At 32.4% G+C, this 23,970-nt stretch overlaps 1 protein-coding gene across 4 annotated transcripts in view; it reads left to right on the forward strand.

Moving 5' to 3' along the window:
- The window catches only part of LOC107439806 (vesicular glutamate transporter 2.1), a 45,585-nt gene extending 27,830 nt beyond the window's left edge, over positions 1-17,755 (forward strand). For all 4 annotated transcript variants that reach the window (XM_071183498.1, XM_016052513.4, XM_016052515.4 and 1 more), the window contains exons 6-12: positions 159-245; positions 2,700-2,836; positions 4,224-4,370; positions 7,229-7,361; positions 10,019-10,126; positions 14,937-15,079; positions 17,325-17,755. In XM_071183498.1, coding sequence (XP_071039599.1) covers positions 159-245; positions 2,700-2,836; positions 4,224-4,370; positions 7,229-7,361; positions 10,019-10,126; positions 14,937-15,079; positions 17,325-17,525 — 956 coding nt within the window. In that variant the 3' untranslated portion in view covers positions 17,526-17,755. The remainder of the gene's footprint in view (positions 1-158; positions 246-2,699; positions 2,837-4,223; positions 4,371-7,228; positions 7,362-10,018; positions 10,127-14,936; positions 15,080-17,324) is intronic.
- Positions 17,756-23,970: the final 6,215 nt, after the last annotated feature.

Below are 23,970 nucleotides of genomic sequence, written 5' to 3' on the forward strand. Positions count from 1 at the left end.
CCGTATGCTACTGTATTTTTATCGTATTTTAAATTCTAAAAAATCCATTAAAAACAGTTTATTATTTAAGAAAAGTGTCCTATTTAGTTTAACGAGAATATTTTTTTCAGTTCTGTGTCATAAATTGAGCTCTACATTTTTAATATTTTGTTTTCTAGGTCAAATAATCAACGTATATGTAACATTTTCTCTCAGCATGTTTCTTGCAGAAGCAGTTGGGCCTTTTTCGATATATTACTTTGCAGGTAAGTAATTCCTATTGTCAAAACAAGATAATAATCCTTTCTTATTCAATTTTGCATTAATTTTATAATAAATACTCCAAAACAATAGCTTAAACTTTAAATCGAAATTAATATATATAAAAAATTAAGAAATGGTGCTATTTTCATTGGCAGGCAGAAAATGGAAATAAGCAATCACAAATTTCTAATGTTTTATTGACTAGCTGTCCTTAAAACATGCAGGAAGTCTTGCTGCCTTCCTCTGACATCATAGCAGAACATGACTATTTCTTTTTTCTTTCTACTCTTTCACCTTTTAACAATTACTCTATTGAATTCAGCGTGATGGGTATTCAGGAAATTTAAACATATTAATTTCAGATAGCAAATAAGTGCTTCAACGTACAGTGCATCCGAAAACAGAACAACTGTCACCACATTCTAACGTATTTTTAGTCATCAAAAACAAATAGCTACATTAAAAAGTAAGTTGAAAGATGGTGAGTCTTGAAAAATAGAAATCGATACTAGATTATACCAAACCGAAAAATGAAACAACCTCTACAAATATCATTTCTACCGTCCCCTACCGTTGAGAACACGAAGCACCGTCGAGAAAAAAAAATCATTATATAAAACAAAGTTTTTTGCCTTAAAAATTAGCATACGTAGAAAGAGTTGTTAGATTAAAGCGAAATTTTTCATACGTAAGTACATCGTTGATCTAAGTGATTAAAAAATTTAAATAGAATGATCATTTATGGATGTTTTGCCCTCTGGGGCCACCTCTACAACGAATGCAGGATGGATACGGTCAAGCATTGAGGCATTCAAGTGTCTTATGATGTTCTATAGCATCTCGATTCACAGTTGCTGTAAAAACGCCATTAAATCATCTAAACTCGGAGGTTGTCCAACTTAGCTTGCCATGTAGTCCCAGATATGCTTGTTCGATGACAAATCTGGAGATCAAGCAGGCTAGGGAAAAGTCGGAATGTGTCAGAGGTATTCCTATAACATCCTTGCTGTGTGTTGCCGAGCATTATCTTGTTGTAAATTGGCTCCTGGAAGTCCTGCCAAGAGTTGAAGTACATGTTACTGAAGAATGTCACGAACGTTACCGCTGGACTGTTATGGCTTCATATATCTATATTAGGAGTGATCGTGGGCCGAATGTTGCAGCACCCCATACCATCACACCAGCTGTAGCTGTGTGCTGCTGTACAGCGTAGGAAAAATTGAAGCGTTCATCACGAGGCCTCCACTCATACATGATGGTCTTGAGTGTCCAAATTTAATTTGGATTCATCAATGTCAAAAAAGTCATGTATTAAAAATTCGATTTCTCAGGTTCAACACTTAATTCAACACTTATCAACAATTAGCAACACAGGTATTCAACACTTTCTCAGTACTCAACTATTCAACAACCGATTTCACCCAAATTTTGTTCCTTGCCATGTAAAATTAGATAATTTAAAATGATGTGAAATACTGTATACCTTACAATTCAAAATTTTTTCGACTACTATTAAGTAAACTGTAAACAAATAATAAATATTTACTAAAATTTATTTTTTTGCATGAAAATATCTTTAGATAAACGAATTTTATTATTGAGAAGAATTTGCACATTCTTTTATTAACGATTAGATGGTTCATAGGCAATAAACGAAATTGGACGTGCACTCATGCTGATCTACGCAAAACATTAAATTGACTAATAATATGTATCAAATAATAAACGTCATTGCATCAAACATTGCTGTGAATAATATAATGCTCATTAACGGTAGATAACGCATAGCAAGTAACAATAAATAATGAATAACTGAAGTATTTGCACTCGCATAATGATTTGCATAATATCGATGCCACCGAATGTTACATAAAATAAACTGTCAATGAGTTGCCTAACTTTAAATAAAAACCCAATTGGGCACTTGCAACTCGAGAAAAAGTAAAATGATCTTGCTGAGCCATGAGATTTGTATCATATTTGATTAGATACCTGTCATCAACGTCATGCGCGTGTGTTGAACCTGATTGGCTTCTGAATCGACGAATGTCATGATTTACCTAAGATGACGTCACTTGCAGGTATCCAATTACGCGCTACCAGAAATCCTGACGTTACTATCGACTACTCCGCCATCTAGCAACAAGCATCGTGCTTACTACTAGATGAAAATAAAAAATAATCCCCAATACCATGATTTGCCGATTAACATCTGTGGATTGTCATATTTGATATTGTCAATCCAGAATATTTCCAAACACAATTATTAGGGATTATTATGTCGTCATCCCATTTTTTATATGCTTTATTTCAAATTTTTAAAAATTTAAAAATGCGTAATTAATTATTTAAGAAATTCTAATTATATAAAATATTTTGTTTTTGTAATCAATGATATTATAAAGTATTAAATAAAAAAGATTGTCAGAAAATGTATCTCCATACCTTTTAAACAGGAATGGCTGGAGTGTTGTGGTGTTTTCTTTGGAATACCTTGATTTACGAGTCTCCTACAAGTGATCCGCTAATCACCATAGAGGAACAGTGTTATCTGGAAGAAAATATTACTCCAGATATGAAGGAAAAAATAAATGTAAGTATTTCAGCATGTAAGGAAGCGTTAACTTAATGGGATATCTCCCTCCTCATTTGTTATTAAAACGTGGCATTTGTTTACGATAGCAACTGTTCTATACATACTATTTCGAGTAAGCCAAGCCCGTCAAGTATCAATTCTCTTAAATGGCACATTCTATATCCTTACACAAAGATTCTTTCTCAAAAATTTCAATTCTTTCACTTTCAAATCACAATTAAACCGTTAAATCGGCTTTAAAGTTTTGAAGTAAAGTTCGTTCAAAAGCATAGCAATTTGGTGACTGATTTACTGATTACAAGAAAAAAGCAATCAATTTTTTAAAGCTCGAATTAGAGAGAATAGATTACGAACATTTAATGCATGCTACAGCTATTAATAGCTGTGGAATTAATCAAATTTCTTGTCTGTTTACTCTTGCGTATCTTGGGCAAACGATATGTAGACTTAAGCTTCGACTTAACGAACATGAACAACACAAACATGTACACGATCTTCTATCACCCAACATAGTTGGAATTCTTATCTTAGATTTGAGTTTTCTTCTGCTAAAATCATTCCACACAGTCCTTCATCTACCAACCTTGACTTCTGGAAATCATTCCACATTTCAAAAATTCTAATAATTTAGATAATAATTAGATTCTAGAATCCCATTTTTCCCTGACGCTAGGAAATCTGTTCTGATTTAATTTCTGCATCTTGAACCCTGGGAATTACACCCCACTCCTTCACACCCATTTCTTACCTCTCTTCCTTTGATATCTTGTTCAAGCTTATTCCTCTTTCCCTATTCGTTGAACAACTTTTTTTCTTATTTGAAAATGTTAGTCTCGTTACTTTACATCTGTCATTTTATGTTTCGACTTTGAGGAAATTTCTTGTTTATAAAGCCCTAATATCCATTTTTGTGCCTTGACTCCTTATTTTTGTTGTTTTGCTTTGTCTATATGTAGGACATAGTACACCTAATTCCCATTAGGATTAATGTACTTCACATGTTATTCAATATTTTTATATCGAAAAGTTTGTATGAAGTATTGTATTTAAAAGCTCAAAAGAAATAAAAATTGAAGCATGTAAAATGTGCAATGCATATAAAGTTTAAGAAAGTTTATGTTTTGGAAGTTCATTTTTGTTTTATCTTTAAAATTCTTTTGTTTCCATTTAAGCAACAACTTTTTGAAATCTTTTTCCAAACATAATTAAGGAAATTTTTTTGTGAATTTTTCGAATCAACTTATGAGCTCTAAAGCTATAATATTAAAATTCAGTTCCTATTCTATCGAAGTACAATACATCGTATCAAATTTTGCGGTATTGTTAATTTTAAAAATTATTTTAGTTTATTTTGCATTGATTTATATGTTTTTTCTATTTTCAGTTGAAATCGATTCCTTGGAAATCTATATTTCTATCCATGCCTGTAATCTCTCTTTGTCTCGTATTTTTCACTGTATCATTTTTAAAGAAGGTCATGATGTTTACAGGCATATTGATAAATGTGCAACTGATAAACAAGGACTATGATGTAAGCCATTTTTAAATCTATCACTAAAGTTATTTGTTTTTTGTTCATTATTATAACTTCGTAGTTTTCAAATGAATTCTAATTCTTTTTATTCAGTATCATCACTTTGTAGTTTTATTTGAACTTAAATGTTTTAAATTCCATTACCCTAGCCTTTTAGTTTTTTTTTTACTAAATTCTCTTCTTTTAATATTAAGTTAACTTTGTAACTATAATTGATTCCTAACGATTTTCAGTGCCTAACCATAACACCATAACCTCGCAATTTTAAACAAAATTCTGAGGTTGAATTTATGTTTAAAATGCTCAATTAATGAACAAGTATGCTAAAGCAGTCCTTTTGAATTAAAGTAACTGGCATTAACACTTCACGGAAAACTTTAAGAGGGAATTTCAATTGATAAGATTCTAATTTCTGTCTACTTTTGGATGTATTCTATTTTATAATACCATAATCTTCGAAAGACAAGACAAGTTGTCGAAAATAAATAACAACATTCTTATTTTATTAAGTTTCAGTACGTTTTACAACCCACACGGAGGAGAAAACAAATTCTGGTAAAATCACCATACTGTATGGTAATGACATTTATAATAACAAAAAAGTTCGGATTAATAAAACCAAAATATAAGATACTTAAAACATTCATTTGGTAATTTTTTTCACACACATGGTAATGGTTGATCGGAGATTTCGGTTTTGAAAATGATAGTTCTTATTACGAGGGTTGCTATTTATATTTCTGGTCTTGGCAACAGTAAGTGGTGCTAGGTGACCGCAGACGATTTTAATCGAAAGTTTGATATTTTTAAACATAAATTCAGCAGACGATTTACCATTATAGCTTCATTTGTGTTGTTGACAGTAAATTGAAAAGTTCTTCTCTTTCAAAAAGTGGAATTGAATCGTGAACATTTTCGTGCCATTATTTTTCATAACTTTCGACGTGGATTGTCAAGACAAGAGTGCTTCGATGAACTTAATTCTTTATTCAGCGATAAAGCGACATCCTACAGCACTGTAAAAAATTGGTATAACGAATTTAATCGTGGTCGGTGTTAGATCCAGGACGAATCCCGTGCAGGTCGTCCAAAATCCGTTGTTGTGCCAGAAAAGATCGATGCTGTGCATGAACTGATAAAGCAAGATCGTCATGTGACATAACGTGAGATAGAGGCGTCTTTGGACATTAGTATGACTAGCATGAATAAAATAATGCATGAACATTTGAGCGTAAAAAAAAAAATTTGTTCGCGTTGGATCCCGCATAATTTGACAAACGCTCAAAAAAAGGCTCGTGTCGATTGGTGCAAGGAAATGTTGGAAAAATACGTTCAAGGTACATCAAAGGCTGTGTATAACATCTACACAGGTGACGAATCATGGATCTATGCATATGAGCCGGAAACAAAACAGCAATCAACTGTATGGGTCTTCCAAGACGAGGCAAAACCAACAAAAGTTGTTCGAGGAAGAAGCACATCGAAACAAATGATTGCCTGTTTCTTCGGCATTAACGGTCATGTGGCAACAGTGGCGTTAGAGCAACGCAGGACGGTCAATTCTGAATGGTACACGACCATTTGTTTGCCAGAAGTCATCGGAGAAATTCGAAAAAAGCAGAAGAACAGGCGAATCATTCTTCATCATGACAATGCGAGCTCTCACACATCGACTCAAACAAAGGCATTTCTGACGGAGCGAAAGATCGAACTGATGGGTCATCCGCCGTACAGCCCTGATTTGGCACCCAATGACTTCTTCTTATTCCCACACATCAAAAATAAATTACGTGGACAACGATTTTCGACCCCCGAAGAAGCGGTTGATGCATTCAAAACGCATGTTTTGGAGTTACCTCAATCGGACTGAAAAAAGTGCTTTGAAAATTGGCTTAAAAGCATGCAAAAGTGTATTGATCATCATGGAGAATATTTTGAAAAACAATAAAACGAATTTCTATCCTACATATTTGTTTTTTCATTATTAGGCCAGAAATATAAATAGCAACCCTCGTACCAGACATTTAATAAAAATTACAAAACTGAAAAGTAAATTTAACCGAATAAATGGATATTATGCCATGATCAAAATTATAATATGATAAAATAATAAACTTTCCAAATAATTTTATTAAAATTTTCAAATTATGATAAAATTACCGTATGAAAATTACCGAGTTTTTATTTACTTTCAATATGGGCCATATATTTTATTCATCATAAACTTCATTTCAAAAGCTTTTGCTTTCTTCATGTTGTTATGTTGCGCTTATCATTATTATTATTGAAATTTTAAACTGTAGATTTTTATTTACAATGGAAATTATTTTTTAGAGAAGAAAAATGTTCTTTAAATTCCAAAATCATATTTTCTAAATTTTAAAAAATCTCCCAAATTAAAACATGCAACGAATACATTCAATTATGACATATCTCCTGTTTTTAAAACTACGATTATAGGATTAAAAAGTCTTTTCCACCAATAAGACTTTGCTTTTTTGCGTGTTTTTAACAATTGAGAATGTTGTTATGCTATGAAATGTTGTCATGTATTTAAATGCTGCCGTGCATATGAAAATGAAGAACAGCGTTTTTGCACTGTCCATATTTTCCCCTTAAGCAGCAAATTTCCAACTTTTTTTACAGAATATAAACATCACATTTCATAAAATATAAAAGAATCCAATAAATTGAATTTCCCCTATAGAATGCAAAAATATTACATTTTTGCCCCTTGATATATATAAGTTGCGTTAATATTTCCTATTTCTTCCCACATTACCTTTAAAAAATAAATAAACCATTAGGAACATAAACATTTTGCAATTATTATTCACAGAAGCAATTTATTATAGCCATCCTTTTCTCATTGGGTGTTGACTTTTAACTTCGTACTGCTAGTACCTGCAAGTGGATTTTTAGTTGATTATCTGATAAACAGAGAGATTTTTCAAAGATTAACAATGAGGAAGTTTTTTTGCACCGGTGGTAAGTAGTACTCTAATTAAACCACTTTTCTTTATTAATTATTATTTTAAATAAAAAATTTAAGCTCTTCAAGACAAATCGCAGAGCAAATTGTTTCATGCTATATAATCGATAAAGAAATTTTAAGTTGCATTACAATGTTCAAGTTTATTGTTATGGAATTTCCTGTTTTATAAACAATTCGATTTTAGCAGAAAAACGAGCTTAGATAGGGTTGCTAATTTACAATCCAACGGCATTTAACGTCTCGTTCTCTCTTTTGAAGGTTTTAATCTTGGCTGTAGTTGGTACCAATCATAATACAAGCTTTTATTCCCTTTAAAATTTATTAGTTTTTTATATTTTATTTTATAACCGCCGTTGAACAGCCGACACAATTTCATGGGTTTATGACTACTAATGTTCAACTCCGTAGCCTTGCAATTTTGAACGCAATCCAGAAGACAAGGGAACTCCTGGATCGAGTATTGGGAGAAATTTGCCTTCGTGAAGCACTTTTTGATGGAGCTTACATGAATTTTGATGGATTTGCGTTGCATGGAGAGGAAGATCACGAGAACCTCCCACGGTAAACCTGTAGGCAAGGGGACTCTAACCCATGATCCGTCTACCACTGAGGATATTTCACTCAGCACTGTGGTCGGTGCAAGCCAGGTGAGGAATTCGCATCGACTGGGATTCAAACCCAGTTCGCCGCATTGGAAGGCGAACGCTCTATCCCTTGAGCCATCACAGCTCAAAAATTAATTACTTGAACTGACTCAATGTCGAGAATCAAGATTTTTTTAAGTTTGTTTTATTTAAGAAATCGCTAAACTGGGGAGTGGGTCGTTAAACGCCGCTGGATTAGAAAACCTCGACCGGGCCTGTTACAAGTTTAGTACTTAAAAGTAGGTTTTAGGAAGACAATGGAATCGCTTAACGTCATATTCGAGTAGATATAGAGAAACCGGACAAAAATACCATTTTTTTTCCTTTTATTTATTAAGCTCTTAGCTTTTGATAGCTTATTAGAATCAACTTCATCTTCGGTCTTCTCGTCTATTATAGAGGACATTTTAAAATTTAGGAACAGTATCCTTCAATATTTCGGATTTTAAATCACTCACTCAGTAGGCAGAGCGTCAGAAAATGCAACTGAATGAAATGCATCAAATAAGAAGTCGAAAATTCTCACATGGCTCCTAAAAAAAGCAGCTGGCCGATATACCGATAGTTTAATATTTTTAACCTGTTTTTTAGACCCTAAAAAAATTGAATATTTTCGTAAAGAATGAAAAAAAAACTTATTAAATAGGATCCTATCATCATTTACACTGAGTTCAGTGTTTTCGATCAGTTTTGACTTATAGCACCCTTGAAGAGCCGGGATAACCTGGTTGGTAGGGCACTGGGCCCAAGTCCAAGAGATCGTGGGTTCGATCCCCGCCGGCTGAAGACTCCCCGTGTAGTAGCTGGTGACTGATGCATGTTAAATCTGTCGAGTCGTAAAGTCCTCCGATGTACCATAACAAATCTTACCTCTGGGGTTACTGATCCTGGAATTTCCTTTTCTTCTGGATTGGTTCAAAATTACAAGGCTAGGGAGTTGAACATTTAAACCAAAAAACTTAGGTCGGCTGTTTAATGACGGTAATAAAACATAGAGCACCCTTGAAAAATGCTTCAATGTAAAGAATTCGTGATGGTTCGTAAAGTTATACGAAGCGAAAACCGAAAATAACAAATTTGAAAAGAATTATTTTTAAGCTATTAAGCGCACTTTTAATAGTGCATACGAAAAGTTTTTAACTCCTATTAAATATAATTTATAAAAATATCTATTTTTTTCTTGAAGGAAAAAGGGATTATTTTGAAGGCATCTTTTGGTTCCTTTGTACCCAATCACGAACAAGAGATATTTGACCTACTGATTTTTCTATAGATTCTTCTTAGTGTTTGAGCTTTTACTTTTCAAGCCAACTGCTGATGCAACTGCATGTAAAAAACTTAATTAAACGAATCAATGTTCTAATCATCATTGTCTACAAGATGATGTCTCAATCTTGTAAATAAGTATAGTTTACAAGATTCTCAATTCAACAATACACTGTAATGTACCACAATAATTAAAACCATAAACATTCTTCAAATTTTTTTTTTCTTTTAATGGTTAGCAATTGATTGCAAGAAATTGGACTTTTTACTATTGAAATTTTTACTGAATAACTTAAGTACAAATAGCCCACGGAGCTATTGAATATAGGAAAATTGCCATTATTGCTAAACTAAATGGATAAAAAAAAATTCTGAGCGTCGTGAAACTCGTTTCAAAACAAATCTGCTAAAAACAGATGAAGTTTTACCTTTATGGTAAAAGTGGACATTTTAAACATTGAGAGCGAATATAGGTCCAAGTTTTTTCTTATGACTTAAAAATGTTTTTAAATGCTTAAAAATACAGAAAAGAATAGATTTAAAATTTGTAGTTTTTTGGATGATAAATTGGTCAATCGTCAGTGGGGAAGTGTTTACCACATTCTGTAATGGTAAATACAGTTTAAACTTATCTTATTGTATAGATGCAAACTAATCTTAATGTAAACCTGAATATAATTGTTTTTTTTTTAATTTTACTTTGCATTTTCATCATTTTTTATCTTTTATTTCTCTCTTAGGATTTATAATGCATGCCCTTTTCTTGGGTTTCAGCTACATTCCCAGTGACTTATCACCTATTATTTGTTACATTATTTCTTTCATTTTCCTCTCCATGTCATTAACAGGTAAACAAATTTTAATGAATTTCGGAAAAACTATTTTATGTTTAAATTAATTTTCTTTTTATTAAATGCATAAAGTAACTTTAGACGACAAAAAAATTTATAACTGGCAGCATGGCAGTTTTGTGTAACGAAATGTAGATTTCATAAGCAGTAGATATGATTGAATTTGAAATAACTGTCATTATTTTCAAATGAATATATACTTTCAAAATAGGATTTACTGGATTGAGTTAGAAAATTAAGAAGTAATGAATTTTATGTTAATGACTCTCGTGTTAATTCAAATAATAAGTTAGTTATATCGCAAAACAGAGAAAAGTCAGGTAAATTGCAAGATTGGGAAAAATAACCATAAAATGAAATGGTGTTACATTAAACGGTTTAACAGACGAAATGGAATATTTCTAAGTGTATTAGTTTGAAATTTAAAATCAATCTAAATGGTTACAAGGAAATTGACCAAATATCGGATTTCCGTGAGGCAACAGCTATACTAAACAAATATGCAATAATACGAAGTAAAACTAAAAAGATAATGTAATTATTCTAATTTTAACCATTTATAAATTAACCACAAGTAAATGTTCGAAATTTAATACTTTTTATGAAATTTATATTAAGCGCACAAATATACAGTAGTAATTTTATTTATCAATAATTCAAGGAAACCTAATTTTTTTTAAAAATATTATTAAGATCTGTTTTGTACAATTACAAATTTTTACTAATAACTTGTTTAAAAGTTCAGCTTACAATTTTTACAGATTATTAGGAAAACTTTACTAGCTTTAATTATAAGAGTCATTAGGAATTTTAAAATAGTTTAAGAGCTAAATTAATATTACGAAATTAAGCTGAATAACTATGTTTATTTATTATTTGCTTATTACTAAGAATAAAACTTTCCATTTCCGTTCAGTAAAAAAACTTGAAATGGAAAATAATCTATTGGAATTTTTTTAGAAACATTTAAGACAGAAAGATATTATCTATAAGATATTATTGTATTTTATTAATTCTGTATCATATTTAATTACTTTCAATCAATATAAATGTAACAAACTTTGTTGAAAACAATTAAAAAACAAAAGTATAACAATTTTTAAAATATTCTAAATAAAGATAATATTATAAATAAAGATAATTTTGCTGGCACTACATTTAAGCACTTATATGCAACAGTTTCTTTCCCCATTTATTTTGTCATTTGAAAGAATTTTCATTTGATTTTCAACTCACATTTTTCTTTTTAATTTTTAAATAAAATTATTTTTATATTTTAATAAAAATTATATTTATTTGAATATATAAATTTAGAAAGCTCATCGATTTTAGAGAAAGATCCAGTATAGAATTAATATAAATTATAAAGTACTACCTTACCAATGTTTTGTTTAAAACAAAATGGGAAAGATTATTTCCGCAAAAGTTTATTAAAATAAATCAGAAATGAAAATAAAACCATAATAAAGAAACTTCTCTTAACTTTTTTAAATGGCATTCTTCTTTCCAATGCAACCATTGTTTTTTAATTGTAACTTTTACGTAGCTATTATAAATCATAAAAAGATTATTTTTGTCGTAACGTTTCGTGCATTATCATCAAATTGAAAAATTTAATGATATGATTGTTAATAAACAAACAATATCCGGATACTTTTAATTGTCATTTGCATTGATTTAATAAAGATTATTACGGTATATGCCTATAAATTATCCATTTATTCCTTTTTAACGATATTTATCAACAATACTTATTTTTCATCTCTTCTTAATTATGCTATGTAATATTTACGTTTTGGATCTCAAAAATGAATAAAAATTGTTCTTATCACATTATAAAGTAATCGTATAATATTATCCTTTTATTCAACAATTTAAGGCAAAGATGTTAAGTTCCCGTTTTATAATTATTGAAAGATAAATAAGTTGTACATACTTTTAAGTATATATTTACTTTTATTAATTTTCCTCCATCCTCTCTCTCGGGGTAAACTGTAAAACTGTGTTTAGGAAGCATATGCATACCTAGCTATGAGCTATGAATCAAATACATCTCGGTATATTGGCGCGAAGCGCCACTCACCGATTCGTCGAAACTATATGGTCATAAGCTAAAAAGTCCTAAGTTAACCTTAAAAAGGTAAACTGTAAAGTTCAGAATTTAGTCTTTGATGGAGTTCAACGTCGATTGAAGGGATGAGGCATCAGTTGGAAGGGGAGACCCCCTTTAGTAGCGTTTGTAGCAGGGACACCACTTCCTGGTCTTTCATGAGATCTTGTAACTCCTTCACTAGTGATACAAGTCGATGGGCTGTGGTTGCAGGAGTCTTGGCTTTGGTCTGGATATTCTTTTTACTGGGGCGGGCCTCGCACCCAGTAAAGTTGGATGTATGGCTATTTCCACAATTGCAGCAGGTTGCTGGAGTATCTCGGCTCTTAGTGCACTGATAGGAAAAATGCCCTTCGGCACATTTCATGCATCTTAGATTTTCTGTACACGTACGCTGAGAGTGTCCGTAGCCCTGGCATCGGAAACATTGTAGCGGCCGCCGGCCGCCGTGAAATCTCTCTACGCTAACCGGGTGATTCTTGATCTCCTCCGTGAAGTAAACTTTCTTGTGATTGGCTAGCGTGGGCAAGATGACTAGGAAAAGTGGGAGGAGCCTAATGGCTCCACCCACCCTTTTCTGAAACTGGATCACTTTGTAGACTTCTATGTTTAGCTTCCCTAATTCTAGAGAAATTTCTGCAGTATCAAAGTCCTTTGGGAGGCCTCGAATAAGAACTTTTAGGAACTTGGGTTGAGCTTTCTCGTCTGTAGTTGTCTCAGTCTTTTCACTGGTGTTCTCCTTCGTTGTTTCCGTGGGGGCTTTGTTTGTAACTGCCGGGATAGTAGTAGGATCCGAGGCTGAAGAGTTGGTTTTCTGCCTTGCTGATTTTGCTTTGCTTTGCTTCTTCTTCCTCTTTCTCCTCTTCTTCCCTGGAGGTTGTTCTAGATTTTCAGAGTCTGAGGCCGTGGCCTCGACACTGAGCTCCATATTTTCCGCCGCGGGGGGAGGGGTGATCTCGGCTGTTGGTGTGATAATTTCGGGCGTTGTAGTGGTTGGCTCGGGAACACTAGTAGCTTCATGGCTTGGCATTGGTTCCTCCTTTTTTGTCTGTTTTCTCCTTTCTTCCCTTCTTTTACTATCTCTCCTCAACTTGCGAACTATTAAGACCGTATCAAGCATTTTTTGAAAGTGGTCGAAAATCTGTCCATATTCGCAGGAATTGAGAAAAGTCTGAAATAGTTCTTTTATTTCGTTTAGTTCATCATCACTGAACCAACTGTAGAATGCAACTGGAAGTTGAGTTGAATCTGGATGCATGATGAATTTTGGGTGGACTTTACTGGCCTTGATGGCTTCTTCATATGTATCGTAGACGATAACATCCACGTACTCTCCATCCGATTCCTCCTGCTGAGGTGTGATTGGGCGGCTAGGCGGTAGCACCTTTCCGCCGCGAGCTGTTCTGTTGTACGGCATTATTCGCTCGGAGATAAGACACGTCTTTACTCTACAAGGGCATCAATCGGTCTCCGTGGTCGGTCGTCGCATATGCATACCTGCCAACTCTCCCGTATTTAAACGGAGATTTTATTTTCATATTTAAAGTGGTAGTAAATATATACTATTTTTTCTTTTATAAATTTAATTTTTAAATGATTTTGATCACCACTATTCTTACAAAAATTAAGCTTATATATTAATATGTGTTACTATCATGGTTGTCAGCTGATGTTTCCTCAAACACAACGTATTTTTTTGCTTACAATTGAAATTTTAATTCCATTTTACTACCACTGGGAAAAATCGTAATGGAAGGGATCAAAAGTTGGCAGGTATGCATATGCAATTAAAATAATGAATACAAAATTACAATTTAAAATTCTGAAGCGATATTCAGCAATAACTTAATGCACTATTGCTAAAAAATCTTTTGAGGAAAAAATATCAAACGATATTTTATAACAGAGAAAAATTAAATAAGAATTTAAACAAAAAAACGTTTGTGATTGGAGTTGTAATGGCAATCGGAAGATAAAATGATTTCGCTTAAACTTTATCCCAATAAAATCAAAACCGAAAATTTTTGAACCAAATTTTTATTAATAAACCAAGAAATGTAGAAATCTTTTAATTGAATAATTTTTATCTAACAATCTGTTACGAATGTGTGCAAGAATATTATCAGGGGAAGCCAGCTCAGTAGAACACTTGGTGCAGTTGTTATTCAGAGTCATAAGTCACAGAATGTAATATATAAGTGAATAAGTCTCAGAATATAATAGACAAGTGTCAATAGTCACAGAATAAGTCCCAGAATGTATTATATAATCATTCCATATGAATCTTTTATACTAGGTTACCTAGCAAGTGTGTTGGAAATATCTCCTCGCTATGCAAGCACAGAAGAACACTTGGTGCAAGTGTTATTCTGAGTCATAAGTCACAGAATGTAATATATAATAAGTCCCAGAAGATAATATACAAGAGTTAATAGTCACAGAATAAGACACAGAATGTATTATATAATCATTCCCAATGAATCTTTTATACTAGGTTACCTACCAAATGTGTTGGAAATATCTCCTCGCTATGCAAGCACAGAAGAACACTTGGTGCAGGTGTTATTCTGAGTCATAAGTCACAGACTGTAATATATAAGTGAATAAGTCCCAGAATATAATAAATCAGTGTTAATAGTCACAGAATAAGGCCCAGAATGTATTATATAATCATTATTAATCAATCTCTCATACTAGGTTACCTACCAACTGTGCTGGAAATATCTCCTCGCTATGCAAGCATCACCATAGCTCTCTGTACAAGTGTGAGTAGACTTTCAGCAATAGTATTCGATTCGATTCTGGAGAAAATGAAAGGAGAGGGAAGTGGATATTCAATTGTAAGTAAGCATAAGAATAAGAAAAAGACACTCTACACAATTAACCACTTGATTTTATCATAAAAATTATTGTGAGTATTTTATTATGACCACCCTTAATATATTATTTAACACTCTTTGTCAAACATAAAGTCAAAAATGCCTGTACATTGGGAGTCGGTAATTAACCCTTTCGGTATTAAATTCACTTACAACAAAGCAGTTATATACACCAAAAAGCCATTACATTATGGCCACCCTGATAATAACATTCGATATGTTTTTTGTTTAACAAAAGCATGCATCTACAATTCTGCAATATGTATAGTGCGCAAAATAAAAAACGGACCATCCTGAATAACTTTCAATCTAATGATCGGATCTTCACGATCTGGGACTCAATCTTAATGGTTTGGTATCCAGCGACTGATTCTCGTTCATGTTTAAGTGGCTCACGTTTTGCAAGTAATTATATTGTTCTTGTATTGTTCAATGGTTCAGTTTTTGTTTTATATGCTCCAATCCCATGCATCTTCGATGCATGGGGGCCAATGATGTAAAGTCAAGTGCTTTTGCAATAAAAAAAAATCTTAATGGTTTGAGGGGGTGACCTCAAATATGCAAATTATTTAGTGCTGACGATAAGTTTCGAAATCAGACACAAAAACATACTTTCTCTGAATAAACATACATTTCTTCAAATGATTTGGGTTTCATATCCCCAAAATATAGGGAACAGCAACAATTTGGGAAATATCGTCCCCATAGTTTCGTCAGGAGAATGGTCCAAATTTCGGACAACTTAATGCTAATTTTACATTTTGCGTATTTTGCCATATCTTGAAAACTTTTTAATAGAAAACAATTTTACACACACTTATAAAATTCATATATCCAAAGATAATTTTATGCAAAAAAAAAATAAATTTTAGTATATATTTATTATTTTTTATTGTTTTATTTAATAATATTCGGAAAAAAAAATTTTATTGAAAGGTATATAGTTTCTTACATGATTTTAAAGCATGTAATTTTACGTGGCAAAATACAAAATTCGAGTAAAATCGGTTGAATATGTCCTGAGAAATAAAATTATAAAAAAGACGTATATTTAACCTTTAAAAGATTAAAATAATCAACCTTTTTGCCAGTATTTAGCTCATAAGGAAAATATTTTTTTCTTGAGTGGAATCTAAAGAACTATAATGACAGTTTATGTTCATTTCACCCCCTCAAAAATTGACCCCTGCGACGCCCATAACTGTACTGCAGGACAGGAAAAGGTTGCTAAATGAATTTCAACTATGATCTCCTCTAAATTGGAAAAGAATTTGCTGTTATTATCAAATTATTCTTTATATATATATATATATATATATATATGTGTGTGTGTGCGTGCGTGCGTGCGTGCGTGCGTGCGTGCGTGCGTGCGTGCGTGCGTGTGTGTGTGTGTGTGTGTGTAAAGAGCTTCAACTTCAATTCTGACTATTTCGGTGTGTATTCCTCATCCGACTTGCTGTTGCTTTATTTTATTTTTCTTGGAGCAGTATGATTGTTTGTGGTAAAATACCGCCAATTGTTGAAACTGTTCCCGCACTGGCTGCATGGTAATACCCCGTGACGATGCAACCATGTATACCAATTTAATTTCTATTTAACCCCTTCCTACCTTTCCCTTTCCCGTGAAAATGACGGGGTGAGGTTTCACCCTCTATTTCTCGCTCCCGTGTTATTTCCGGGCTGGAGTGTTCAGTAGTAACGCGCCAATAAGAATAAAACTAATTCGTTTCTTTTGGCCGGAAAACATTTTATTTCTCATTTTACACTCCAGATGGCAGTACCAGGATATTTTTAAGGTAATTGTAGATAGTAAGTTTATTTTAAATCAGATGCCAACACTAATCAGGGACACAAGGAGAAAAAAAATAGGCACTTTTATAATAGTTTTTCTTCGAAATTAACCGATCGTTAATGAGTTAATATATTTCTTTTTTGATAGCTAGGTTGCTATTTCCAGTAGTGCTTTGTTATTTCGTGTTAATGTGTGTTAATGATTCGTCTTCAATTATCCACCTACCAGCATAATCAACAATGATCAGCCACTCTGCCAGTCACAACCGTATTTTCAATTCTTTTTTTAAATTTGCTCAGAAATTAATATTTTGGAGAAAAAAAATTTGATCTAGTTTTTTTTTAAAAATGCAATCCATATTTTTTCTAACTGCAACATTCATTTAAAGTGTTATTTAAATGTTTGTCGTTTCAGGAGCACGGTGATTGGAAAATTGTTTTAATACCCTGTGGAATACTTGGTCTCATCACAGCCATCATATTTGGGATATTTGCTTCGAGTGACGAACAACCTTGGTCTCTTATGCTGTTGCCATCCCGTCGAAAAACAAACGATTCCGAATATTATCCCAAGAATGAAGTGGAAAACGATTCTTTGGTTTCTGAAAATCTTTGATCCATGCTACTTAAAACTGAAAATAGAACATTTCCACAGTATAAAACATTTGGATGTTAAGTAGTCAGTAACCTTCCTCTGACATAGATGAACCTCAACCTCCAATTCGTTTTACAGAAACAGACAGTGTCATAAATAATAAAGGTCTTTAGACTACACACAATAGGGGGGTACTCCTGGTGGTGCTTCAAATGTCTACAGATAAATAAAACATCTTGTATAAAACTGTATATATGCTCAAAATAACTAATACATTTTATTTAAAAGCTGCACTTCCACAGCAGTGTGTTCTTAGGATTCAAACAAGTCAACCCAATAATTAAAAATTTTCTACTTTTGAAAAATAATGGATGACTTACTTTTCAATGATCCATACTTACGCTTCTTAGAACTTCAGGAAATGTCGTCCTGGAGGCGATATACGAGGGTTGTCCATAAAATAAGGTTCCCAACGAATTTTCACAATGAAAAACATGTTTATTGGCATTGAATAAAACATGTTTCGAAAGCTTAGACTTCCCTCTTTTTTTCGATATAATCGCCGTTAAGATCAATGCATATTTACAGGCAGTGTACCATCTTCTTTATGCCCGAGTCGTAGAAATCTGCCGCCGAGTCACGAAGATAGCTTGAAACCTCTTCCTTCAGCTCTTCGTCGGTTGTGAAATGCGTCCCTCCCAAGTGTTTCTTTAATTCAGGGAAGAGATTGTAATCACTGGGGCCAAGTCTGGGCAGTTAGGGGGATGTGTGACAGTATTCCATCCAAATCTGTTGATGAGATCAGTTTTGACACGGGCGGTGTGTGGACGAGCGTTGTCCTGATGGAGACGCACTCCAATTGTGAGCATGCCTCTCCTCTTGTTTTTAATCACGCACCGAAGGTTCTTAAACGTCCGACAGTAGCGATCAGCATTAATTGTTGTGCCCGTAGGCAGGAATTCGCACAACAGCAACCCTTCCCTGCCCCAAAAGACATTCGCCATCACTTTGCTGGCTGACCGAATTTCCTTAAACTTCTTTGGCTTCGGCGAGCCTGGATGTTTCCACTGACAGGATTGTTCTTTTGTTTCCGGTGTCATGTAGTGAACACAGGTCTCATCCCCAGTGACAACAGAGTCCAAAAATTCATCGCCATCGGTTTCGTAGGCATGGAGAAATTCGCGGACTGCTTCCACACGTTGCCATTTGTTGTCATCCGTCAGCATTATCGGGACCCACCAAGTACAAACCTTGGCATATCCTAAGCTGTCTCTCCAAATGTTGTGAATGCAGGACTTACTGACATCAGGGATCATCTCGCTAGGGTCTCGAACCGCCACCCTTCGATCTTTCAGCATTGCTTCTTCCACTTTCGCAAACGCTTCGTCCGAAAACGTTGTTCGTCATGGACGTCTGTACGTCCGTCTTTGAATTCTCTGCACCATTTGCGCACATTTTGCACACACTCATACACTTTTCCCCGTGCACCTCACACAGTTGGGAATGAATGTTCACCGGAGGAACGTTTTTTGCGCACAAAAACAAATCACAGAGCGTAATTTACACCTGGCGGGAGAAACAAATGGAAGCTCTATCTTTCACGGCTACCAAGACAAGAATTAACGTTGTAGATAGCTCGCCGGGGCGGGAACTGGGGGAAAGGGAGTCAAGTTATACGCCAGTCCCACCAAACCCCGTTTAACTGCGTTCCTGACGTCCGCAGCTCCTTGGGAACCTTATTTTATAGATAGCCCTCGTATATATATATAACAAATTATGTCTAGTGCCTGTCTAATTGCTTTTTTGCGTCTTCGATATTGTCTACTTTTCAACTTGTCATAGTAGTTAATTTTTACAACTTATTAATTTCTTATTAATAAGTTGTAATTAACTTATTAATACATACATAATTTCCGTTCTTTCTCAGGGATGTAAAAGTCCAGAACCTCCCACGGTTAGCCTGACGGCAAGGGGACTCTAACCCATGATCTGTCTACCACTGAGGATATTTCACGTCAGCACTGTAGTCGGTGCAAGCCGGATGCGGAATTCGTATCGACCAGCCATCGCCGGGATCGAACCCCGGTTCACCTCATTGGAAGGCGAACGCTCTATCCCCTTCCTTAATTAATTTTACCCACTCAATAAAGACAGTTCCTCTAGTGCAGTGTTTCCCAACCTTTTTTGTGCCATGCCCCACCTAATCCTTTCTAAAATTCCTATGCCCCTCTATGTAACATATCCAGAAATTTTAATATTAAAAAATTGAATTGTTCACTTAAGTAGCTTAAAATATAGGTTTTAGGAACGAATCACAAGGAAATTGTTAACAGTAGGTAAATTTTCAAAACATATAATGAAGAACTAAATTTAAAATCGAAATAATTTTAAAATTTTTCTATAATAATTTAATATTTTAATTTATTGAGATCCTTGCGCTGAATGTTTGATGCACAGAGATTTTATGTTCCAATTTAGTCTCTAGTCTCCCCGTTGTATTACATCCAGGCGATTTCTTTTTTTTACCAGTAAATCATTTACAAAACTAAATCCACATTCAGCTAAATATGAAAATGGAAACTGTAACAATAGTTTTCTTGCACATTTGGGTATTTGATTTCTATTTCCTCACAAAGCCATGCCATCACTCCTTTTATATTAAATAAAATTTTAAGTGACTCATCATTTTGCATTTCTATGAGTTCTTCTTGATACTGCATATTTGATATATCAGACAAATCCACTAACATTGACTGCATCATCCGTTTTGGAAAATCAATTTGTTTTAAATCAGAAAATGTTTCTTTTAAATCAGCCGAAAGAATTTTCAGATGATCGACAATAACAAGTAAAGCTGTATCATTTACTTCACATTTTTGGAGCCAATGAAACTGTTCAAAGTTTTTGTTGTTAATATATTTCTGAGATAACTCAATAAGGGTAATGAAACCAAATATCTTCGTTTTTTGCATCAAACAGAGTTTCATTTGTTCCTTATTTTATATGTTTAGTTTTTCAAAGATATCGGCTAAATAACTCACAAATGCTTTACCATCGACTGTTAACAGATACTTCATTTCGGGTTCGTCGCCTAAAAAATCGCTAAGTCACGTAATATTTATTGACCTCAATTATTTAAGAATTTGCTTCTTTTTTTTTTTTTCAATTTTGGCACAGAAATCTAGCATTGCATTTAAATGGCCCGGAACAAAAGGATTTAACTCGTGTCGAGTCAATTTTCGAATTTCCCCCCTTAACAATCAAAATGCCCCCCAGTGGGGCGTGGGCCCCACGTTGGGAAACACTGCTCTAGTGTATATATTTTCCAATACTGAATTAAAAAGGGATTCAGGACATCGCCTCTTTTGTTCCATTCGTAATTTTATAAGTTATTTTATACTCCAAATTTAGTCTGTGTTAATTTTTTTTAATAAAAATAATTTTTTAACAACAAAATTTATTAAATTAAATACTTTATTTCTTTACAAGAAAGATTACAAACATGTTGTGAATGCTTAGTTTTACACAAAGTTTTAAAACTTAAAATGGTTTTAACATTTATGGTTTACACATTTTATTTGGATATCAAGAGTATGTCAAGTTACTAATTCGCAATCACACTAAAATAACAATTCCACACAATAAACAAATGCTTTTAAACAGACTAGTATTAAGACATGAAATAAATAAAATAAATCATCAAAAAAGAATTTTTGCAATACAATGTGTTTTGAAAAGTAGTAGAAATAAATATATATATGAAGAACTGTTATTAAATTTCAAGTTGCAACAAGTTTTTATTTATTTTTATTAACATCCTTTAATAGCAGTTAAGGCATGCAGTATCCTCAAAACACATTCTGTTTAAAATAACTATCGAATAGCAGTTTGTTTGTTATTTCAAATTTTGCAGCTTGAAAGTAATGCAAAAATTATTAATCATAGGAAAAATATTTTCACAACAGTTCTTAAATGAACAATTTGAAATACGAACAATAATAAACAATAATAATAATAAAAAGTTAATGTTTCAACTTCATTTCATTTTTAAAAATATTTAAAATTTTTCATGGAGACTTTACCACTGAAGTAAACTGTAAAAACAAAAATGCTATTTTTTTTTAAATTTAAACATTTTTAAAAGAATTGTGATACTCACAATAATAAATAAGCGAAAATGTCAGTTTACCAACTTTAGTTTAAAAAATAAATGAAATTCATTAAAATTTCTAAAGAAATATAAATTATAAAAACAAAAAAGCTGAGTCAAATGAAAATTTATGTGCTAATGATTTTGAGAGAAAATCAAAATTTTTAAGATATAATTAATGCAAAAGATGTCAAAATTAGGCCTCTCGTGAAGAGCATTGTAGTTTATTTTATGCCAATAAGTATGCAATTAATATATATTTCACAACAACTTTTGATTTATATATAAATGTATAACATAAAACATGAATTGTGTTTAAGAATTTCGTTAAGTTTTCACATAGGAATTTTTTTTTCTTTCCCCTTTTCAAATGAAAACATTCGATTACTTTTATTATACAATTTAGTATGCTGAATTGTGTAAATTTAGGGTTTAAACTTGTTTGTTTTTAGTAAAGATTTTTATAGGAAATAGTACTAAATTATTATATAATATTAAATTGCTCAACCAAAAAAAAAATATTAAATGCTCAATTATACAATCTAAAATACACAAAAATATGTAAGACTACTCAAAAAGTTTAACTTAGTGAAAATATAATTTTACATTTTTAAAAGGTAATGTATAACATAACACAATGTGCAATACTAAGTAAAAAATAAAACATAATGAAAAATAATATATGTATGTATAATTTAAAATAATGTAGCAGAAGGGCCTCAACAACAATATCTAATTTTAACAACCAATAGTAGTTTATTAACTAAAAATGCTTAAAAAATTAAAAGTTAATTATAGTAAGTAAACAATACAATGACCAATTTCAATATAAACAAAAGTAAATGACTGTGGTGCCAGAATAAAACAAGTCTTCTATATCTTCCAGAGTTAAAAACTTTATGTATCCTAAAATCAATTGCAGCATTTTATTTAAATTTATCTTGAATCACATGCTACACAGTAGCCACAAGCTGAACCTTGTGGCATACACTATTCTTCATACGCAAAGTGCTTCTTAACAGTGTCACTCAGTTCAAATAGATTTTTTCTTTCTTCTAAATTTTAAAAAAAAAGATCAAGCAACCTTTTTATGCTACCTTTCAACCAATGATAATATTTTATAACATTTTTTCTTGCAAGATAGAGAGTAAAATTAATGGTCGCCACAGGGCAATTAAATATATTAAATAGCTATTAATAAATTGTATGCAGTTGCCAATCTTGTCACTTTTTTCAGTGAAAATGCAACCAATGTATATCTTATTATTTTTTTTTAATAAATATGGAGTTATTTTGAATATTTTATAATCTGATATTATTTCTGCTTTATTTCACGCTTGTCTCTAAAAACTTTTCTTCATTTTAGAAATGAACCCAGGGTGCATAGCCAAATTATTCAACAAAAATTAAGCACTTTTCAAGCACTCAAAAAATATTTTCAAGCACTTTAAAAACATATCATAATGCAGCAGGGTTGGAAAGTTTTTGACAATTGACGGTTTAATCTTGTTTTAACTGTCATGTCAAAAAAAAAAAATTATAAATTTTAGCATTGTTTTTGAAATTTTGAATCATGTAAAACTAATGGAGTTTTCATACGCTACGGACCGACAATACCCCGAAATAGACTGTGGTTGAATTAATAGTGAAAACGTTGAATAAAACAATGTGAACTGTGTCTTTTTGCATAATTCGAAGTGAAAATCAACATGGTAAAGGGAAAATTAAGCACTTTTTAAAAACATCCAATGAAAAAAGCACCTTTAAGGGCATTTAAAAAACGAAAATCAAAAATAAGCATCTTTAAGCACTTTTAAAAAACGCTATGCACCCTGGAACCCTGTAATGTCTACCATATTTTGAAAAATGTTTAAGAAAAAATCTGTTACATTATTAAGATCAACAATTTTATTAATTGCTTAAAATTTCCAATTTTTTTTAAGTGACTACAAGTTTTAAGAAGTGGCGACTGTTATAAGTGCTGTAACTGATCAATAGCAAAACTTCCTAATTTTGACCTACATTACCAAGAGAAATTTCAAAATATGACTGTTTTCTAGTATACCACATACCACAATAAGGTAAAAAAGATTGTGAAATCTGCCATGATAATGAAGATATTTTTCATCAAAATTGCCTTCTCTTTATAAAAGATGCCTGAAAATTTAATTTTGTGAAACACAAAATTGCAATTGCTGGCAATAAATTAACTCGGAATTTGCAGAAAGACAAACTCACTTAGAAAAATAATACAGTCACAAAAGATGCTATTTTTCTGGCTATATATATATATATATATATATAGACACACACACA

This window comes from Parasteatoda tepidariorum, chromosome 7 (genome assembly GCF_043381705.1).
Source record: "Parasteatoda tepidariorum isolate YZ-2023 chromosome 7, CAS_Ptep_4.0, whole genome shotgun sequence".
Lineage (NCBI taxonomy): Eukaryota > Metazoa > Arthropoda > Arachnida > Araneae > Theridiidae > Parasteatoda > Parasteatoda tepidariorum.